The following is a 22,220-nucleotide window of genomic DNA, read 5'->3' on the forward strand; positions in this document are numbered from 1 at the left end:
ATGCAGGAAGAAACATCACCATGTTATCTCCTGAGTGTAAAAGTGATTAGAGCAAGGAATCTCAGAGAAGGAGATATCTGTGAGTATTTTTATTATTCTTTTTCCACAGTGTCAGACAATGCTGTTACTAGGCAGGATGGGAGGGAGTGGTTTTCCTTAATTTTGTCAGAACAAAAGACAAAACGTACCAGAACCCAGGAAAAATTTGCAAGTGAAAGGGAAGAATTAGTTCAGAAGAAGGCAAACATTCTTCTGCTTCCACAATACAGGTTGAGTATTCTTTATCCATATCTGTTTGAGACCAGACATGTTTTGGATTTCAGATATTTTCAAATTTTGGAATATCTGTATTTGTATATATGTGCATAGTTAGATAATTTCTTGGAGATGGATCCCAAGTTTAAACACAATTTCATTTGTTTCATAGATACTTTATACACATAGTCTGAGAATAATTTTATACACAATCATTGTAATAATTTTGCGCATGAAACCAAAGTTTGTTTGCTTTGAACCATCAGAAAGCAAACTGCAATTCAGATCTTTATTCATACTTGCAAAGTGTTTCCTTTTACCATGACCAAGTCATAAATAGAATTAAATTACAATACCTTTCAGGGCTAAAATCATTATTTGATATGTAACTATTCATCAGTCTACTTTCTAATTTGCAAGCTTGTGCCACTGCCCCATCTCCTAAATTGGAGCTGCTGTGTTCACACATTCACAAAGCAGCCCTGTACTTAAAAGGTGAGGGATCACTTCTCAGATCATACCGGGCCCCTGAAGCTGGGGTTGCAATTTAAATGTTCAAATTGCAGCCCTGTCCTCAGGAGGTAAGCAAAGAGGCTATTCTGAATGTGGATGTGTTGTGTGTTTCTTTCCCCCTCCCCATAACTCCCTTCCTTTTCCTAGGCAAATAGACACAGCACACAGGAAATGGAGGATCCGAACCTGTGCACTATTTCAGTTACCTTTCAGATCCAGGTTCTCTTCTACTTCTTATGTGCCATGAAGAGAGAGCCTGAGGAACAGAAATACATGGCACATATTAAAAAGCTTGATTGGTTTACCAAAATGTATATGTCCAGTTGGCTCTTCATAGATTCAACTATCAATGGCTTGAAAAACTAATATTAAAAATAGCAAAGCTTGATTTTCCCTTGGTACATAAGGGATACCAAATAGGATCCATATTTTGTATCCCAGGGGATCCTGGAACTAAATGCTAGTGGATACCAAAAGCCCACTGTGTGTGATTTTGGGACATTTTAACTGCTAAGATCCTTTAACTTGTTAATATTTTAAACATTTTTGCTTTTATTATTTTAAATTCTGAATAATTTTAAATGTATTTAAGTTGCTTTTACTGGTATCCCATAATACATGAAGTATATTATAGATATTTTAATAAATTATTAGGTAAATAATAAATTAAAGTATATCATCCAAGTGTGAGAGTTCTGTTAATTTTCATTTTTAATCCGTCTTAAGAGAATATTACTGTACTATCACCTTGAACACTAATTATAATCAGACAGAATAAAAAAAAAACCCAGACAAACCCATAGAGACACACCTCACTTAATCTACCCTTTTGCTTGGATTATGATAATGCAGAACCATCTCTACCATTCCTGCTAGATCTACTAGCAAAGAATGCTGTTATCTGCTTTCACATTGTTATTAGTCCTGTCCTCTTCTTGTCAATAGTGAGCCCTACAGATGGGTATCTGATGTTGTGGATGCCAACAGCTTCTTCTGCTCAGTTCCGAACAAAAACTGTTCAAAATTGTAAGGACCCAGTCTGGAATGAAACTTTTCATTTCATGGTCCAAAGCAGAGCAAAGGTAAGAAATTTATTTATTTATTTATTTATCACGTCAGGCAACCGAACAGTTGTATTACAACTGTTGTATACAAGGTAAGAAATTAATTAACCTTTGAAACTGGTAGGACTGCTATTTTCTCTTTTTAACAGACTTCTCAGGAATTTAAAATAACATAGATGAATAAACAGAGGCATTAAAATAAAATAAAAAATCCAAAATTGTCTTAATTTTTTAATAGTTCACTATTTCCATACACAAAGTCAGACAAACACCACATCCATGAAGTCAGCCATATAGCCCAAGGACCCAGTGGTTGGATGATTCTTCGGGATGCCGTTTCCTAATGCAACAAATGTTTGGGGGAGCCAGAACCAAGGGCAGGGGCCAAACAGTGTCACTATATGCCTCATCTATATACCATGTGTTTTGCCTCTATATTTAATCACAAATTAGAAAATTGCCTTTTCCTACTTTTCAAAGGTATCATTTATTAGGTTCTTGTGGGTTTTTTCGGGCTATAGAGCCATGTTCTAGAGGCATTTCTCCTGACGTTTCGCCTGCATCTATGGCAAGCATCCTCAGAGGTAGTGAGGTATAGTTTATTCTTATGCCACTGTTCTCAAGCTCACATGTTTTCCAGCTTCCTGTTATACTGCTTTTAGACTTTGTTGTTGTTTATTCGTTCAGTTGCTTCCGACTCTTCGTGACCTCATGGACCAGTCCATGCCAGAGCTTCCTGTCAGCTGTGGTGACCCCCAGTTCCTTCAAAGTCAAGCCAGTCACTTCAAGGATACCATCCATCCATCTTGACCATGGTTTGCCCCTCTTTCTTTTTCCTTCCATTTTCCTCAGCATCATTATTTTCTCCAAGCTTTCCTGTCTTCTCATTATGTGGCCAAAGTACTTCATCTTTGACTCTAATATCCTTCCCTCCAGTGAGCAGTAGGGCATTATTTCCTGGAGTAAGGACTGGTTTGATCTTCTTGCGGTCCATGGCACTCTAATAATTTTCCTCCAGCACCACAGTTGAAAGGCATCTATCTTCCTTCACTCAGCCTTCCTTTTGGTCCAGCTCTCACATCCATAGGTTGCTACGGGAAATACCATTGTTTTTAGACTAGTAGTGCATTAATTTTGTCATAATTATACTGGTTATTATTTTGCTATATATTAGACTTTGTTGCTGCTTTGAACACATCTGCTGAAAGAGGCAGAAAGTGAGATAGAAATTATAATAGAAATAAAATAAAGGGACTGATACAACTGGTATTACAATAGCTGCTGTGGCTTCAAGTGGATTCATGGGATATGTTCCTAGACTTCAAATTGCTAATAAAATGGTGGGAAATAGCAAGCCCTATTGAAATTAAGGACTTTGACCCAAGAATACCATAGTTTCTAGGTACTCACCTAGAAAATGCCTTTTAAAAATATTTTTTTGGATGTGGAGAATTGAAAATGCAGTTACAGTTTCACAGATGTGGGGATCGTACTGTAGTTGCTTACAGCTCATATTATACTAATCACTGCTAAAATAAGTATAGAAAAATAGTTTGAAAGCATTATGATCTTATTCCAATTGTGCAAGTGTGCTATGTGTTTGAAATTTTGATGCAGAAGCTATTTAATATGGTTAATTCCCACTGTACTGTTATAGTGATTATGCAGGCAATGACAATTCAAGACCTGGTTGGATTTAAATAAGTGGTTCTCAACCTGTGGGTCCCCAGGTGTTTTGGCCTACAACTCCCAGAAATCCCAGACAGTTTACCATTTGTTAAGATTTCTGGGAGTTGAAGGCCAAAACATCTGGGAACCCACAGGTTGAGAACCACTTATTTAAAAGAACTGCCAAAGGTACTGAATCTATTCAAGAACTGGTTTAAAGCCAGGATAAAAAACCTGGTGTACATTCAGCATGTTGCGGACATGCTATTCACCATCTGCATCTTCAGAACTGATTCAAACTCTTCAAAAACTACATCAAAGTTGTCAAGAAGTATATATTCATATTTCTTATAAACATATGAAGTTTCTGCATACCAGTGTAGATGGTGTCTAGATCATATGTCACTTGCATGAGAACCTTCTCTGTTGATGGACTGGAACATAGGTCCAAAGCAGGTGATTGCCAGCTCATTGAAATCGTCCTCAGATAAAAGGAAAATTCACCAGTTTAAAGGGCACTTACTAGCGTCCTATTTTTGTAAGACTGTCTGCCACATCCATAGTTGTTTTATAATTTTTATGTGATATTGTTTTATACCTATGTGCCGTTTATGTTATATACTGCACTAAAGTGTCTTGTAAGTATCTCCTTTTGGGAGATGGTGGTGGGATATAAAATACATAAAAAGTAAAGTATTATGTCTTTTCTAAACTAAGACAAACACCCTCCACAACCTATTCTTTTTTTCTACACAAATGTTATGCCTTCTATGCCACTTTTTTAATTTACCCTCTTCACTTATAAACTTTTCTTCTTCTTCTTCTTCTATCAGAATGTCCTGGAGTTGGGTGTCTATGATGAAGATTTCTGCTATGATGACCACCTCTTCACTGTGTGCTTTGATATAGCTGGGCTACAATTAAATGAAAAGGTTCTTATGTGCTTTAACTCTGATCTAAAGGTCTGTATAAACAGAAGGATGTGCTTGAGAATACACAATATATATAGCAGTATAATGATTAGATAGCACTTGATTTAATTCAATTACTTTTGTTTCATTTCAGAAACATGAGCAGCTGGAAATCGAGTTTGAACTGAGCAATAGGTGAGTGAAATTGAGTTTGAGAATGTTTAAAGCAGTTTTTTCTCTAAATTTCCACCCAGAATTTAAATATACAAAATAAATTGATTTTTGTTACTAAAAAAACCAGTAGAGAAATCACCTTATTCTTCTAAGAAATTGACGTTTTCTATTTCCCATACTGAAGGTGCTCTATGTTGTTTTTCTTAATATTGCAAGAAATGGAGCTAAGATTTTTTTTCATGAGGAGAAATACCATGATAAGGTCTTAAATAGATTGGACAAATTCAGAAGTAGCTACTACATGTGATAGCTTTATAATATGTCTAATATTATAGGCAACATATCTCTAAATACCAGCTGATAGAGAAAATAGTGATGTAGAAATTGTCTGAAAACTTTTTTAAAATTGGTAGAAAATCACACGTTTTCCAAGTGTTGAGAAGCCCTGACAAAAATAATCTTGACAAGAATCTTTATAGTTTATTTATTTATTTATTATTTGCACTTGTTAACCGCCACTCTCAAGCCCGAAGGCGACTCATGGCGGTGTACAGAACATAGAACACAAAGGACAACAGGTTACAATAAATCAGGACCACAACACACATTTTACTAATACACAGCTACTTAACTAAAAATCCGCTTCGTCTTGTTTAGGGTCATAATCAATCTCGTAGTCATGGTCCATTCCGGTGGTCATTCCAAAAACATAGCACTTAGTTGAAGGCCTTCTCAAAGAGCCAGGTTTTCAGGCCCTTGCGGAAGGCCATGAGGGAAGGCGCCTGTCTGATTTCAGCAGGGAGGGAGTTCCACAGCCGGGGGGCCACCACCGAGAAGGCCCGCTCTCTTGTCCCCGCCAGGCGTGCCTGTGAGGCAGGCGGGACCGAGAGAAGGGCCTCCCCGGATGATCTTAAGGTCCTCGTGGGCTCGTAGGCCGAGATGCGGTTCTCAAGGTATTTTGGGCCGGAACCGTTTAGGGCTTTGTAGGATAACACCAGCACCTTAAATTGGGCCCGGTAGCTAATTGGCAGCCAGTGGAGCTGGGACAGCAAGGGCGTTGTGTGCTCCCTGCGTCCCGCTCCGGTTAACAACATGGCTGCCGCACGCTGGACTAGCTGGAGCTAGTTTGGGACTTATTCCCAAAATCCACATAGGATTGTTTGCATGGGAAAAAGTATTGTCTGCATGGAATGCAGAAATATTAATCCTGACATATAAAATGATGTTTTCTATGCAGAAAATGCATACTTGAGGTTTATTTCACATAGAATTTACACATTTTTCTATGCAAGAATTAATGTTTCATTGAAATATTTTATTACACTGAAATGTTATTTATCTGCAGAAAATTATGTTTCTTGTGCAGAAAATCCTTTAATCTGGGATTTCTTCTATGTAGAATTTGCCCATAGTTGATTTCCAAAGAAAATAGCATTTTTGCAAAAGCAGCATTTTCTATGCAAAAATTAATATGTATGTATTTAAATATTATTTTCCATGCAGAAGATGCCATTTCATGTGCAGAAAATGATAGTTTCTATATAAAAGAAACCATGTGTAAATTTTGCACAGAATAAGCCCTGAATTGCAAATATTTTTTGAAAACTGTGTTGTTTTTAAAGCCTTTCTCACTGAATTAAGATAATTGCTGAAATTATTTGTTGATATCTATAAGAAGAATTATATTCCTCAAAGTTACTATGTTCCTATCCTGTCTGTGGGTTTCCTATAGGGAAACTTACTGGGCACTGTGGGAACAAGGTTTTGGCCTAGCTAGACCTTTAGCTTGACCTTCTTTTTATGTCTTAAACACAACAGTCATGTTTCTCTGTATTATATCAATACATTATAGAATATTTCCATTCAATTTCTTTTATTTTAGGTCAAGTGTTCTGGAAGCTATCATTACGAATGGAGTTATTTTGGTAATTTTCATTTATTTTCTTTCTTGTGTGTGTGTGTGTGTATGTGTGTGTGTGTGTGTGTGTGTATTATCAAAGCCTACAACTGAGAGGGAAACAGAAAGAAATTGACATGGCTTTTCTATTGAGTCATAACATATATTTCCTTACATTGAATGGCTAATTGTCCAGGACTTCCTCTGAAGTAAACTCAACATCTCCAAACATACTTCGATATATTATTAAGGTCAGATAGTGTATGACCAATATGGCTACCTTCTTATCTTGATAATACCCAAGAGTGCAGTGGTAATCTGATTTTTTGTTGTAGTAAATATGTCACAATTCCATATAGTAGCACTTTGTGTGAGTAAGTGAATTGTAGTTGTATGCAGCAATTTATTCTCCTCTCTTACTTTAGAATAACCAGTGTTGGGGTTCAGCCTGAGTTTGAACTTGAACCTGATTCTCTGTTTGTTCCTCCTGATGCTAATGAAAGTATATTTACTGATGCTAATGGAAATGTACCTTTTGATGCCAATGTTCCTGAAATTAGTGAGGAAAAAACTGCTGTAGGTTTGGAAAATGCCAGTGTTCCTGAAATTAGTGAGGAAGGAACTTCTGTAGATTTGGAAAATGAAAGTACCAGTGTTCATGAGAATGTTTCAGAGGGAGACCTTGAACTTTCCCTCCCTTCTGCACCTGTTAACTGTAATGACAACAGAAGGGGCCAAATTTGGGAAGACAGAAGTAAATCACTCAGTTTGCCTCGATCCTCCTGAATTCAAGAATTAAAAACATTGGCTTCAAAAAAGAAGGGGGTTCACGGAACCAATTCTTGAGTTTTAATTGCATTACGCCGGGCTGACTGTCTCAGTTCAGGCATCGTTTCAGAATTGATGAAGACCTTGGCAGTTCTCCCGGTTCCCCAGCCATAGTTTGGGAAGATTTCTAGGATATCAAGTACGGTTAGTGGGTTGCCAACAGGTTCCAGTATTTCACAGTGAGGCTTTTGGTTTTGCTTTGTCCATTTAAATTCATGTTTGCTGATTTTGCTGTGGCTTCTGACTTGCATTTTTCCTTTATTTTGTAACCATTTTTCTTCAATAAAAAAGGATTGTTTTTCACAGCCAAGTGTGGTGGATAGTTATCTTAGGGCCTCGTTCCCTGCTCTGGATTGCAACAACTAGCTAGAATTCTAGATGTTGTTTCACTTTGTTATGAAAGAATTCTGTATAAAACCTTTACAGATCAATGTTTGTTTTGGGCATATTGCCCTCTTGGTTAGTATCAAGTGTACATGATACACTTGCTGGGATATAGATTCTGATCACTCAATAATAACAACAAAAATTGTTAACTCCAGTGTACTTTTTGACAGAACTACCTTCATCTGACTGCCTTCATGAATATTCCATCCTTCTATCAAGAAAATAACCTTTTGTTGTATTGTTGACTTTGAAACATCACTTAGTATTTTCTGTAGCACAGTATGTATGGAAAGTGGATAGATGCAATCAAAGACACCACATCCTGAGTTTGCAAGATCTGAACAGGGCTGTTGATAACACAGTGATTTACAGGTCTCTTATTTATAGGATCACTATAAGAAGTTGACTTGATGCTAATTAACACCAACAATAACAGTGTTGGAATATGAACAAAGCTTTAATATTAGGAATGCCAACTTGGTAGATTGCAAGACAACAAGATGCTTATCATGACCAAAGTAAAAAATAACTATGCATGGATGCTACATTTTAAATTATTCACCATAAAGCTGGAGAACAGGTCACTATTGTGGCAATATGATCAGAGAGAATGGATACACAATCTTCTCATAAATAAGGGCTATGGTTTGTCTCTGTGCCCAGGCACTAGGTACAGGGATGATCTTTATGTAGTTTCACAAACAGATGTATGAGGCTAGAGATCAATCTCCAAGGATAAAATGTCTAGTCCATCTTCAGAGAAAAATTCTCTGTTCATATGTTACCCATCAGATACTACAGGGGTCATAGCTTTACTACTTGTAATGAAAAGATAGAAAGCCATGCAGTGGTTATAGTGTCTGATTTAGGAGATAACACACCAATGGCTTGGAGAAACAAATTAAAGACTTTGGATAGGGGCTCCATTCTAAGATAGGAAATTTTCTTGAAGTCCTAATTCACTCTCAGAAAGAGCTAAGAAAAGACTGCTAGGGCAGAGAAAAGGTGGGAAAAAGAATTCCAGTTTACATCAAAGAGGGGCTGAGATAGAAAAGAATAAAGGAGGATACTTTGGGTCGCTCAAATTATCCAGCCCTATTATTACTACTACCCACTCTTCAGTGCTGAGTATTGTTGCAATTCTAATATTAATAAATATAATTTCTATTTTGATGGATCAGTCTTTGAAACCGAAACAGTTTCTAAAACTACATAAATGTGGACAGCTTATCTCTAAGTGCTTCCTCATTTCCTTGAAAGTTTCAAAAAACCATGCATGTAAGCTGTGTACACACACACTCACACTTGTTTGACTGAATTATTAATTACTGTTGAATAGCACTTACACCTGAAAGTTTTAAAATACACATGGCTATCAAATATCCTGATTAGGTAAGAACATCATTGCATTTCGGCTGCACACTTTTCTAGGAAATATTCTTATTCTCTTAAAATATGGATCTAACATTGTCCTGTTAGGTGATGGAGAAAGCAATAATGTAGTATTTTAATTCTATTTCAGTTTTAATTGTTCTTCTTTGTTTTCCTACAGTCTCGCCAACTCTGCCATTTGGAATGTGAGGTAGATAGGAAAATGAAGCAGAAGTCAAGTAAGATTATAATTTCAATTAAAATGGCATTTTATTACACTTTTATATAAGCAATAATTCTAAGAAATACTATTTTAAATAGAATTTAAACTTCCAGGAACATTGGACATACAGTAAAGTCTCACTTATCCAACACAAACGGGACGCCAGAATGGTGGATAAGCAAAAATGTTGGATAATAAGGCGGGATTAAGGAAAAGCCTATTAAACGTCAAATTATGTTATGATTACATTATGTTTTTACAAATTAAGCATCAAAACATCATGTTTTACAACAAATTGACAGAAAAAGCAGTTCAATACATGGTAACATTATGTAGTAATTACTGTACTTATGAATTTAGCACCAAAACAGACAAGGGTTCTTTCTTTCTCCCACCGTGGACTGTGTTGGATAATACAGAATGTTGGAAAAGCAAAGGTTGGATAAGTGAGACTCTTCTGTACTTTCAAGGGGGGATATTCCTCCCTACTGTTGCTACTTTCATTGCTACCATGATAATGACATCAATTTTGTCACATTGTATCATGTAAATAAAGAATGTGGGGTGTACAGCAATTTTCAAAGGAGACATATGGTCCTAGTAAGTGTAATACTGCTGAAAAATTAGGTGTGTCTTCCTACATGCCATGTCTTTATATTAAAAAGCAGTGATTCTCTATAAATCAACTGATATGCTTTTCATTACTGCTAGTTCTTGAAGATTATTGATTTTTACAATATTTCCCCCTTTTCTCTTTTAGAAGAAACACTAACTCTTATGGTGAAAGGATCCCATGAAGAAAATCAGGAATTTAATGTTTCCTCAAGTTTTTGCCTGAGGCCCAGACGCCAGTCCTCATTCCACTATATCAAGTATAAACATCAAATCTTGGAAGTTAATCTACCGAAGAAGGATCTAGAATATGCCTTTGTATGTTCAGCAGCCTCATGCTAACTGTAAAAAGATTTCTTTTCCTTCAGCAAAATTATGTTGTTGTCAAAGTAATGGTCCCTACTGCCATTCAGGTTACCAGGAATGAACGAATTTCATTTAGTGTTGAGCCCTGGGCTTATTGGTGGCGGGGGAGGATAATTGCTCCTCTCCATATTATATAATGTAGGAAACACTGGTATTAAATAGAATATGTTCTCAGAATATGCATGTCTTCAAACAATAAATAAATAACTTCTAATGTATTATATTTTTCACTCTTTCTGATAGAAATACATCTATCTTTCCAGGGTCCATGTTCTTATAACAAAGAAGAAAACATTTTAAAAGTGGAAATCAATTCAATTCCTATTAACCAGAAAATAGTACTAGCAGAGGTAAGATCTGAATAATTTTTTGAACAGGTCTGCATCATCTTTGCGATGTCTAGTGAAGTAGATCTTAAGGTAGTCTTGAGTGGATGACCAATGCAGACATAAAATGGATCCCCCTTTATTTCCGCAGCAATTCTTTTCTCCAAGCAGTAAGTTAAACTTTAAGAAAACAAATCTCAGAAGGAAGAGCGATGCCAGGGAGATTGGAGTCTATATCTTTAGATGTTTAGTTGAATCAGTATCTAACTGGATGATGCTCATATTTCCAATCTATCAGGCAACAAGAGTGCATATGCTTGCATGTTTAGATCAGTGCATTTGCGTACAGTGTTTTAGAATGGATTCCTAGAATTGTAAAACAGCTATAACACAACAAAACTTGTATTTGTGTCCTGAATTTTCAGAGCAAAAATTATGTTCTACATGTGAAGACAGAAGACTGGTAAGAGATCCATCCTCTCTCGGATGGTAATAGTGGCAATTTTATCTATTCCACTTTACATCTTTCTCTTCTAGAAATATCTTTAAGGACTATTAGTCGTGAGTGCTTCTGAGGGAGACGTAGTTTTTAAAGGGGGATTTTCATGGATGCTTTCACTTCACTTCACTTTATTTCTTAATTAGTCGCTCTCCACCAAGGTGCTCCAAGCGACTTACAATCTAAAATAGCATTTATACAATCTAAAAACATTCAACATAAAAACATTCAACAGTGACTATTTGACAAATTAGATCTGATTATTTAAATGCACAACCAAACAGCCAAGTCTTGAGTGCCTTTACAAAAGGTCGCAACTCTGACATTGCTCTAATGTATGGAGGCAATGAGTTCCACAGAATTAGAGCATAGGTCGAAAAAGCTCTATGCCTTGTAGCTTCCAGGTGTACCTCCCTAGGGCCCAGTATATATAGGAGATTTTCCTGAGTGGATCGAGGCAACCACTGATGGAGAAAAGGAATGAGGTGGTCCCTAAGATATAAAGGTCCTTGGCCATTTTGAGCTCTAAATGTCAGGATCAGTATCTTGTAAGAGATCCGATGTTCTATTGGTAGCCAATGCAGTTGTTGCAGAATCGGTGTGATATGGGATCTTATAGATGATCCCGCTAGCAGCCTGGCCGCTGCATTTTGGACCATCCGAATCTTCTGGGTTGTTGACTTCGGAAGGCCGGCATATAAGGCGTTGCAATAGTCCAACCTCGTGGTGACTATTGCGTGGATTACTGTTGCCAATGCTTCTACCGAAAGGTAGGATGCCAATTTCCTTGCCTGGCGAAGATGAAAAAAGGCCTGCTTACTTATGGCAGTGATCTGGGCCTCCATCGTCAGCGATGAGTTCAGCACAACCCCAAGGCTTTTAATGGTGGCAGACGGAACCAGAGCTTCCCCATCGAAACCAGGCAGAGACTGGATTAATTCTGGCAGCTGGCCAGGCCAGAGTATCTCAGATTTTGCAGGATTCACTTTTAGTCTGCTTGCTCGCAGCCAACTCATCACTGCTTCCAAACACAGCCTAAAGTTCTCAGGAATCGCGGTTGTCCCAGGTTCGAGACGCAAGAGTAGCTGGCTATCATCTGCATACTGGTAGCACTCTATGCCAAAGCTCCACACCAGTCCAGCAAATGGCCGGACGTAGATGTTACAGGGGTGAGAGGATAGCACCCTGGGGAACAGCGAAGGCAGGAGCTCTCAGAGCTTTGGCCTAACCACTCCACTCTCTGTCTCCGGTTCTAGAGGAATGAATTGAACCATTTCAGGGCTAAACCTCGTACACCAGACATAGCCAATCGATGAATCGTCAAGTCATGCTTTCAATGATTATAAATCCCATTTGTCTTGATTTACTCCCATATGTCCTGATTTGCAGATACCTTTGTTTGCAGAAGGTACCACGGTTTGGGAAAATGTTGCTGCAGAGAGGAAGTTAATTTTCAAGGATACAAGTACATCAGGACAGAACTAGTTAGCTTGTTCTCCCCTAATTTCCCAGTCGCTTGAAGTATCGACCTTTCCAACTGAGTGTTAATGGCTGGAGAACAATAGGCTATAGTTGTGCCATTGTTAACATCCTACATGTGCCTTCCTGCCTGTTAGAATTATGGAGAGCCAATGAACATCTGCATAGCCAGCTTAGACCAATGAGATAATGATTGCTGTAAACAACAAGAATGTGTCTTTAATTCTCTGTCAAAGTGATAAAAGCCTTGCATCCCCATTTGGGGGTACGACAGACCTTTTTATGCTCCTTGCATTGTGTCCTTATTGCTTTGGCCTGCAATAAACAGCTTCTGCAGTTGGGATTCAGCTTGTGGTGTGTCTTCCATTACATTGCCCCCTTGAGTCCAGGGGAACTGGAGGAGTGCCAGTGAGCCATTGCCCCTTTGAATAAAATACAGCATTATTCATTTATGAGGAAAAAAAAATAGTGTGGGCATATATAAATATTGTCTCTATAATAATGTTTACTAATTCAAAAACATTTTAATTAAATTTAACAAAAATCAAATTTACAGAGTTGTTGGCATGCTCGTCCTTTCTCTGTGGTGTGATTTTACTGAGGGCCCTTCCACACAGCCATATGACTCAAAATATCAAGGCAAATCATCCACAATAAATGTTATCTGAGTCCACACTGCCATATAATCCAGTTCAATGTGGATTTTATATAGCTGTGTGGAAGGGGCCTGAGTTTTCTCTATAAGCCACTGTAGACAGTTCATTTATTGTTCATTTATTTATTAAATGATATAATTTTTTGTGTCTCTTCTCCTATCATACCTTGTATCTATTGGTCATTGAACTGTAAATTGGAGGGTACAACAAGTGACATCAAACCCAACACCTGTAATGCAAGAGTATTCAGCTGAAGCACTCATGAAAGATATACATCCAAGCTCCATTTAAAAATCATGAAAGATTAAAAATGCATCTAAAGTGTAGAATTAATACAGTTTGACCTCTTTAACTGTCATGGCTCTATGCTATGGAAACCTGGTATTTGTAATTTAGTAAGGCACACTTTAGCAGAGAAGCCTAAAATCTCTCAAACTGCATTAATTCTATAGAGTAGCAGGAACCAAAGTGTCTACCACCTTTCAAAGCAATGTATTCCACTGCCAAACAGGTTTTACTGTAAAAAAAGAGAAGTTCTAATGATCAATGAAGAACTGTTGAGAGATTAAATTTGATTTAAGACTTAAATGATCATAGTTCTGCAACAGATTCCAAATAGCAACAGATATGTCTGTATTTCTTTCTAATTTTGTGTATTCCAGTCAACCTGGCCTCGATGTACGTTTGGGATATGATTTGTGCCCTGAAGAGCAAAGCTTCTTGTGTAAAAGGAAGAGAATTGTTGCTAATGCTTTGAAAAAAGTTCTTAAACTAGAAAAGGATTTGCAAGATCATGAGGTGTGTAATACAGAGTTCTGGATGTCTGTATAGTATGTCTTACCACAAATGGCTTCATTGAAAGTCATGAAAAACTAGTTTACTGGAACGGGTGTAACTTCTTCCTGCCTTGTATACTTTCCCTTCTACCTTTTTCCTCTACCAACATGGCAAGAGGTTGAATGCTTTTGTTTTTATTTTCAATTATTTGAAATAGAAGTTTATTTTTAAATAAATGCATTTTTCATGTGTGTACCAAGGTGAATAGTTGGGAAGTAGTATATTATTGCCATTATGACAGGTACTGATTTTTCTTAGTATATTACTGCCATGCCACAAATAGCTGGGTTCATGTGGCTCAGGGCCCTTCCACACTGCCATATAACCCAGAATATCATGGAAGAAAATCTCATAATATCTGCTTTGAACTGTGTTATCTGGGTCCCCACTGCCATATATTCCAGTTCAAAGCAGATAATGTGGGATTTTATTTAGTGGTGTGGAAGCGGCCCGAGTCTACACTGCCATATAATCAAGTGACATGTGGATTTTATGTAGCTGTGTGGCAGGAGCCTCAGTTATTCTTAGTGGGAAAGAAGAAAGAAGAACTGGGGGACCTTATTATGGTGGAATGACCTCCTGGTGAGATTAATGACTGCACCTTTGTAGAGGTTTTAGAAACATATTAAGAGGTATGGTCCCAATGCATACAGATGGACATGATATGTATCTGTTGGACTCACATAAGATCCCAGATCCCAATCATCCAAGTAGAGAGGGGCATTTAGAGCGGTTCCACTGATAGACTAAGGACCTCGTCACATGGAGGCCGAGGAACCAGGGTACAATGGGGGAAACTGTGGGGCAGCATACTGCTTCATCCCTTTACCAAGGTTGCTCATGAGATCCCCTCCCACAATGTTACCCCCGCTGTCCCCGGCTTCCTCTCGCATCCTCCTGTGTCTCTACAGTGCTGGCACAGAGCCCCACTGGAAGTAACTCTGTGTCATCTGATGGGCTTCAGTGGACTCTGTGCCAGCAGCACAAAGAAGCGGGGAAAGACACTTCTCAGCCTCCATGCGATGAGGTTGTAAATTAATTTCCTCTCATTGCTTGCAACAGAAAGATTATTTTAGTAAAATAGACACATAAAGGAAAGCCCTACAAATTGCAAGCGGGGAGCAGGGTTTTTTTTCTTCCTAGAAAAATACTTGGTAGTCCTTGAAAATATTGCATTCATCAGTACTTTCCCTTTAGAATGGCTCTTTTAAGTGTCTAGATGTTTATATAAGGCAAAAATACTAATGACATGCTATCTTGACTTCTTTAAATTGGTATATAGAGTGGAAAAATCCTCTACTTTTTTGTATTTCTAAGCACTTCAATATATGACAAGATGTCCGTTTGAGTCCTTCCCTGTCTCTTTCCTACTAACAACTTCTCATAATGTCTTACTCATTCTGCTCTGTTCTTTTTTCACCCCCAAACCAATTAGTATCAGATTTCCTTGGCTAAATGCTATAATCCAACAGCAGTGTAGTCCAATCTTTCATTGGATCTCAGAGCTGCCATCTGCACAGAGGACATTGTGCAGAGCAAGGCTTCTTGAACATTTCCATTTTCCCTTTTCACCCAATAGATTTTTACATAATCTAAGTATAGATATATATGTTTTAAAAATCACAAATGTCTTGCTTACCAGATTGATTTTACTTTTTGAGGAATCCAGCTGAAGCATTTTCTGCAGAGTCCATAGTAAACACTGCACATTGTTGCCATCAGATTTGTGCAAGTGTTTGAGTCTTCAGAAACATTTTACTGTTGCCATTTTTGTGACCCCAGCATTGAGCTAAGGGGACCTCATTTATCTTCAGGACCCATAGTTTAAGAAGCTGTTGATGTAGAATATGTCCTTGTCAGAAATTGTATACATTATCCACCCCCATCCCCCGAAATCAATTTACTGCTTTCTAACAATAAGAAGTACTAATGAGGAAAAGGAGGACAAACTATAGCTAATTTTACTCTTGAACTTGAATTCTTCTTATCAAATGTATGCCTTATTTTTCTATACCTTTCTCTGGTTTTTTGATATGTTTCAGGTCCCAGTTGTGGCCATCATGACAACAGGGGGCAGCACACGATCACTGACAGCTTTGTACGGAAGCCTACGAGGACTTCAGAAATTAAATCTCTTAGACTGCGCAACTTACATGACTGGTTTGTCTGGCACAACATGGTAAGAATGTGGCTACAAGGTTGTACATAGAGTCTGGGTCTGATTAAATTATATGATGGTGGCTGCTTGGTAGAATGTAAAATGGACCACAAAGTCATGCTGGAGGACTTAGAGAGGTGTTCTCTTAAGATAAAAGAAAATGAATTTTAATATATATATATTAGTCATGCAACTTTAGGGTTGGATGCAGACAACTATGGAGCATGTTAATAATTTATAAAATCGTGAAAGGGGGAAAGGCATTGTTCAAGTCAAAGCAGTTGTCATAACTCTGTAATTTAGCATTGTCCAATTAAATCTATAAAAATGTTTTTTAGGGCAGACAAAAGCAAACCCTTCTTTGCATAGATATCAATACCTGTTGCATATGAAAGTTAAATGGAAATTCCATATTCAGTTGCAATGCACCTGGAATAGATACTTGGGTCAGCCAGATGTTAGTGGACTACCAATCTCATCACTCATGGCCATTATCCATATCAACTAAACCTCATGGGATATGTAATCCAACAATATTTGGACAATCATAGATTTTTCACCTCTATTCATATTCTATTTTGACTATTATATAAAAATTGTTTCCACCAAGTGGTATTGAACTTTCTGAAGATGTTTCTCTGGAAAAAGAATGCTGGACCATATGGAAATAGTAAAGTTATCCTATTATTTTTGTGTTTCCTTTCCCAGGACTATGGGTAATTTGTACAAATATGCTTATTGGTCAAAAAAGGATCTGACTGAACAAATCAATGAAGCTAAAAAACATGTGACTAAAAGCAAAAAGGATAACTTTTCCATAGAACGTCTGAAATATTATAACAGCCAGCTGCGTCAAAGGAAAGAAGAGGGACAAAGGACATCCTGTATAGATCTTTGGGGGCTGGTGATTGAATATTTGTTAAACGATGGGGTACAGTACATTTTGTTATTTCAAGTGATTACTTAGCCTGTGAAATTGTACGGAGCCATGTATTTTGAAGCATGCTAAAGAATGATCATGTTTGTATCATATTTAAAAATTTAACTCTGTAGATTTAGGAAAGTTAAGTTATACTGGCATTTTTGTATTTGAGATGAAGAAATTCGACAATATTGAAATAAACTAAAATGAATTTCTTCCCTAAATGAGTTTTAAACTGAGGATTTGGAATACAAACTCATCATGTGCCCAATGAGATACCTTTTCTATATGAATTCTGGCAATGTAACTCCCATTTTATCTATGATTTATAAGAATGATGCAAGACCTGCAAAGAAGTCCGCTGCTTTCTCTCAGTGGACTCTATTGCTGTCAGGAAGTATATTCTGCCTTCAAAAATTGTGGAGGTATTGATTTCTATGGAAAACATTGAATTACTTTTGGAAATGAGGGCTGAAGATTTGCATCCCATGTTAGGAGAAAGACAGGATAGAAAACAAACAAATAAAGGAATAGGAACAAATGCAAGAGAAGGAAGTAAAAGTAAAAAGTATAAAGAACTATCTGGATGATAGAATGGGCAAATTAAGTTTGCTTGTTATACCACTAATGGCTAGTCTCTAACCACATTCTCCATTCTAGAATAGTTTATACACACTCTTTTAGGCAGGATTCCATAGTCAGTTTTGTGGAACATTGTTGTCTTCCATTTAAATTCATACTTAATCAATTTTATTTTTTTAACAACACAGAAAGATAACCATAAACTCTCAGATGAACAACACGCTGTGAATGAAGGTCAAAATCCTTTACCAATCTACACTGCGATCAATGTGAAAGAGAAGTACAGCACTATGGATTTCAAAGGTAATAGAAAGCAATCTGCTGTGTCACACAGGCTGCTTTTATGTGCAGAGTGAATTCATAATGGATTAACTCATATATCTCATGTTTTAAAAGCTCAGGTATCTGTGTAGAAAGGATATACATATTTAGTGAATACGTGCAATTAAGAGTCAGTATGGATATATGATTGCCCAACATTGTGCTGACAGGTAGATAAACCTGATCATTGCACTACTGTAGGATGACACTATCTTGCAATTGGATCCTTCAGTATGGATCTGCTGCAATGTCATTCCTATGGCACAATTTTCATGTCATGATTTTGTATCTTTTTACTCTGACACTTCTTCAGAGAACTAAAAACAACCTATGTTGTGGCACAATAATCCTGTTAGGTAGGTTAGGCTGAGTAAGAGCAACTAAAAAAAGAGTGTCTAGAAATGATCTCATAATGGAAGGGACTGAATCTGAGGACTTTATCACATGATGCCACTGTCCCACAATATTGTTACAATGAGGTACAACAACAACCTACTGAGATGGTGATATGGTGATGGTGGCAGAATATTGTAGACAGTCTAGGCACTCACAGCACTCACAAGACATTCTTGGAAATATCTTTAATGCCAGGTCACTACAATGTAGCAAACTTACGACTAAAGAAAATGTGGGTAAACAATCAGTTCAATACCGCCCCCCCCCCCCCCCCGCCGAACCTCCCTTCAATTCAAGAAAATTCTTTCAGGAAGCCTCTTCCAGTCTAAGCCAGTTCTTGTTATCAGCCTCTTATCAGGCTAGAGCCAGTTTATCAGTCTCTTTCCTATGCTGGGCTCCAGGGGGATTTGCATTCTTCCACCTAGGATAAACTCATGGCATTGAGGTACTCTGGTGTCTCCAAAACACCAGACCAGAATCCACGGCAGACATTGCTATTTCACATCTCTATTTGCAATGCAACTGCCAGACTTTGGTGATCTGTTCTTCACACTTTTGGTTAGTAGTGTTAGTAGTGCAACTCTGCCCTTCTGCAGTTCAACTTCTATGGAATTAATAAAAAGATTTTGTAAAAACAACTTCGTAAGTGCAACATTTACATTGATAATTAGTGCAAGGAAGAGTAGGGGAATGTGGAAGAACAGGACAGTCCTAATCCCTGACATCACTTCTGTGCCAACGTGTTGGCACGATAGTGAATCCTGGCTCTTCTTTCACACAATGTTAAGTAACAAGATCATAGTGAAATAGTGGGCTATTGATGGGAAGAAGTTTGTGTCTTAAAGGTGGTGGACTAGCAAAGTGTTACATATGGTGTTGTATGATAAGAATCATAATCAACGATGACAGTCCTACTTCAATGTCAATTTGCCACTTTTGCACAACGAAATCAAGTAATCCCAGTATAAGGGGAATGAAAAATGGTAGGTTACATACCTGTGACCATCTTTCTTCGAGTGGTACTCTGCGAATTCACACTTGTGGAGAGACTGCGCCTGCGCGGGCTCCAACGGAAACTTCTACATTTTAAAACTTTTCAAGTTTTGGCGGTAACCCTGCCTAGCCCCAGCAGGGGATAAAAGGGCGCCCCGCGCACACCGATCCAATTCCTACGCTGCTACGGTAGCGAGAAATTGGAGGTTTGCTTTAGAGGGGAGGCTGGGCGGGTTAGTGTGAATTCGCAGAGCACCACTCGAAGAAAGATGGTCACAGGTATGTAACCTACCATTTTTCTTCGTGGTCTCTGCGAATGCACACTTGTGGAGACTAGCAAGCTCAGGTCCCGGAGGCGGGAAGAAGGCAAACCGACCATTCAAGTCAAGGGCCAAACAATTTTATTAAGTGCAAACAGTTACCAACAATAGATTGTAATCACTTCCGAAGAAGGGCACAGTGCATGAAGCTTATGGGAGTACGTGATCCTCCCGGTCACGTGAGGGTGACCAATATACAGTGAAAGACACTCAATAAATGAGGGCATTCTTAAACAATTAACATAAACTTTTGACCCTTGGAAACAACAACGCAGTCATTGTTGAGGACACTCATTGCAATGAGGGCACACTGAGTAGTTACACAAAACAGTTTTATCAACAAGTGCAAAACACATTTGTAAGGTAAAGGTGTCGATAGCGACACAAAGCACCACCCGTAATGAGCCCATTAGGCCATAGTGCAAGGTTGCCTGCACCTCAGGCAGTAAAGGCATCAAGTGTATAGGTGCACTCACATTCACAATCACCTGTAAACAGTTAAATTCAAGTAAAAGGCATGGTAATAACATTTACAACAATATATGGTACCGAGGAGGTCCATGGTACCGACAAACAACAAAAAAAATACTTTGCAAGGTTTCAAGGCGGGCACGATCCCAAAATCGCCCTCCCAAAGGCCATATCAGGTGTATACCTGGTATTCAATCTATAATGTGACACAAAAGTCTGAGGATTCTTCCAAATGGCCGCTTTGCAAATAGCGTCCAGGGAAATCCCTTTGAGGAAGGCTGTCGATGCCACCATAGTCCTGGTTGACCGAGCCCGGACAACCGAGGGAGGTTGTTGTCGAGCCAGCTGGTAACAAAGCTCGATGGTCGAGGTGATCCAGTGAGACAAACGTTGCGCCGTGATCGGCAAGCCCACCTTATCCAGGGCATATGCAACAAAAAGTCTCCGAGTCCTCCGAGACTGAGCAGTCCTGTCCCTATAACACAGTAATGCTCTCCGCACATCGAGCATATGAAGTCTTTTTTCCCTCGGGGTAGAGGGAGACTGACACAATGAGGGAAGGACAATGTCTTCATTAACATGGAAGGGGGACACGACTTTAGGGAGGAAAGTCACGTCTGTGCGGAGAACTGCTCTGTCCTCGTGGACAACAAAATACGGTTCGTCCACCCGTAATGCCGCAAGTTCCGACGGCCTACGGGCTGAGGTGATAGCGACCAGGAAGGCCACCTTCCAGGACAAAAGCCTAAGTTCAATCGACGTCAATGGCTCGAAAGGCGGTTGTGTGAGCCGAGCCAGCACGAGGTCGAGGTCCCAACCCGGAGTCGGAGAACGGACCGGGGGGTGCAGGTTGTTGAAACCTCGCAGGAAAGACCTCACGGAGCTCTCCTTAAATAAGGAAGCTTCTCCTGTCCGTTGAAGTTGCCAAGATATGGCTGCCAGGTGAGACTTGAGTGACGATAGCGACAAGCCTCGTTCGGTAAGGTGCAGCAAGAACGAGAGAATTGACGGTACCGACGGTCGATGATCGTCTAGGCCCCTCTCGGAGAGGAAGGCCTGGAAGCGGTTGAGGCACGCTGAGTAGCACTTTTTGGTCGCTGGCTTGTGAGCTGCCTCCAGGATTGGAAGAACTCCTGGACACAGGGACCTCAGGACCGGATCCTCCACGCCGAAAGATGCAGAGAAGCGAGGTCGGGGTGGAGAAGCTGACCGTCTTCTCAGGAGAGTAGATCCTGCCGAAGTGGAAGGCGCCTCATCCGTCCCTCAGATAACTGGAGAAGGACCGAGAACCACGGTTGTCGTGGCCACTCTGGCGCTATCAAGATGCAGTTCGTTTGCGCCGACTGGATCCTCTCGATCACCCTCGGGATGAGCGGGAAGGGAGGGAAGAGGTAGAGCAGATGCCTCGACCAGTCCAACAGGAACGCGTCTCCGAGACACCCTGGTACCGTGTTCGGCGCAAGCCGAGCACCGAACTGAGGGAGCTGAGCGTTTTGCGGCGACACGAAGAGGTCTGCGGCTGGGAGGCCCCAATCCCTGAAGATCTTGGCCAGTTTGTCGGGGTTCAACCTCCATTCGTGAGAGGTTGCCCTGGTTCTGCTGAGTGCGTCCGCTTCGACGTTGATCTCGCCCGGGAGGTGTAAAGCTGTTATCGACACCGACCTGGCTACACACCAGTCCCAAAGTTCCATTGACAGCTTGAGAAGTTTTCTCGAGCCCGTTCCTCCCTGTTTGTTCACATAGAACATTGCCACCATGTTGTCCGTGAGGATCTGGACAGACTTTCCCGTGACCAGGAGGGCAAATGCCCTCAGGGCTTTGAAGATTGCTAGCAATTCCAAGTAATTTATATGGCACTGTCTTTCCTGTGGAGACCAGAGGTCGTGGACCGAAAGTTCTCCTGTATGGCATCCCCATGCGAACATCGAGGCGTCCGTCGTGATCGTGACGGCCGGAGGTTCTGGGTGGAATGGAACGCCCCTGCAGACATG

The 22,220-nt window shown here is 39.4% G+C and overlaps 1 protein-coding gene across 1 annotated transcript in view; it reads left to right on the forward strand.

Annotated features, from left to right (window-relative positions):
* Positions 1-22,220, forward strand: part of LOC132769925 (cytosolic phospholipase A2 epsilon-like) — a 32,405-nt gene continuing 10,185 nt past the window's right edge. Inside the window, exons 1-13 of the mRNA XM_067462834.1 lie at positions 1-79; positions 1,714-1,850; positions 4,334-4,462; positions 4,566-4,606; positions 6,468-6,510; positions 9,250-9,307; positions 10,052-10,221; positions 10,533-10,619; positions 11,021-11,058; positions 13,892-14,027; positions 16,109-16,245; positions 16,933-17,155; positions 17,917-18,031. Coding sequence (XP_067318935.1) covers positions 1-79; positions 1,714-1,850; positions 4,334-4,462; positions 4,566-4,606; positions 6,468-6,510; positions 9,250-9,307; positions 10,052-10,221; positions 10,533-10,619; positions 11,021-11,058; positions 13,892-14,027; positions 16,109-16,245; positions 16,933-17,155; positions 17,917-18,031 — 1,393 coding nt within the window. The remainder of the gene's footprint in view (positions 80-1,713; positions 1,851-4,333; positions 4,463-4,565; positions 4,607-6,467; positions 6,511-9,249; positions 9,308-10,051; positions 10,222-10,532; positions 10,620-11,020; positions 11,059-13,891; positions 14,028-16,108; positions 16,246-16,932; positions 17,156-17,916; positions 18,032-22,220) is intronic.

This window comes from Anolis sagrei, chromosome 1 (genome assembly GCF_037176765.1).
Source record: "Anolis sagrei isolate rAnoSag1 chromosome 1, rAnoSag1.mat, whole genome shotgun sequence".
NCBI classification, from domain to species: Eukaryota; Metazoa; Chordata; class Lepidosauria; order Squamata; family Dactyloidae; genus Anolis; species Anolis sagrei.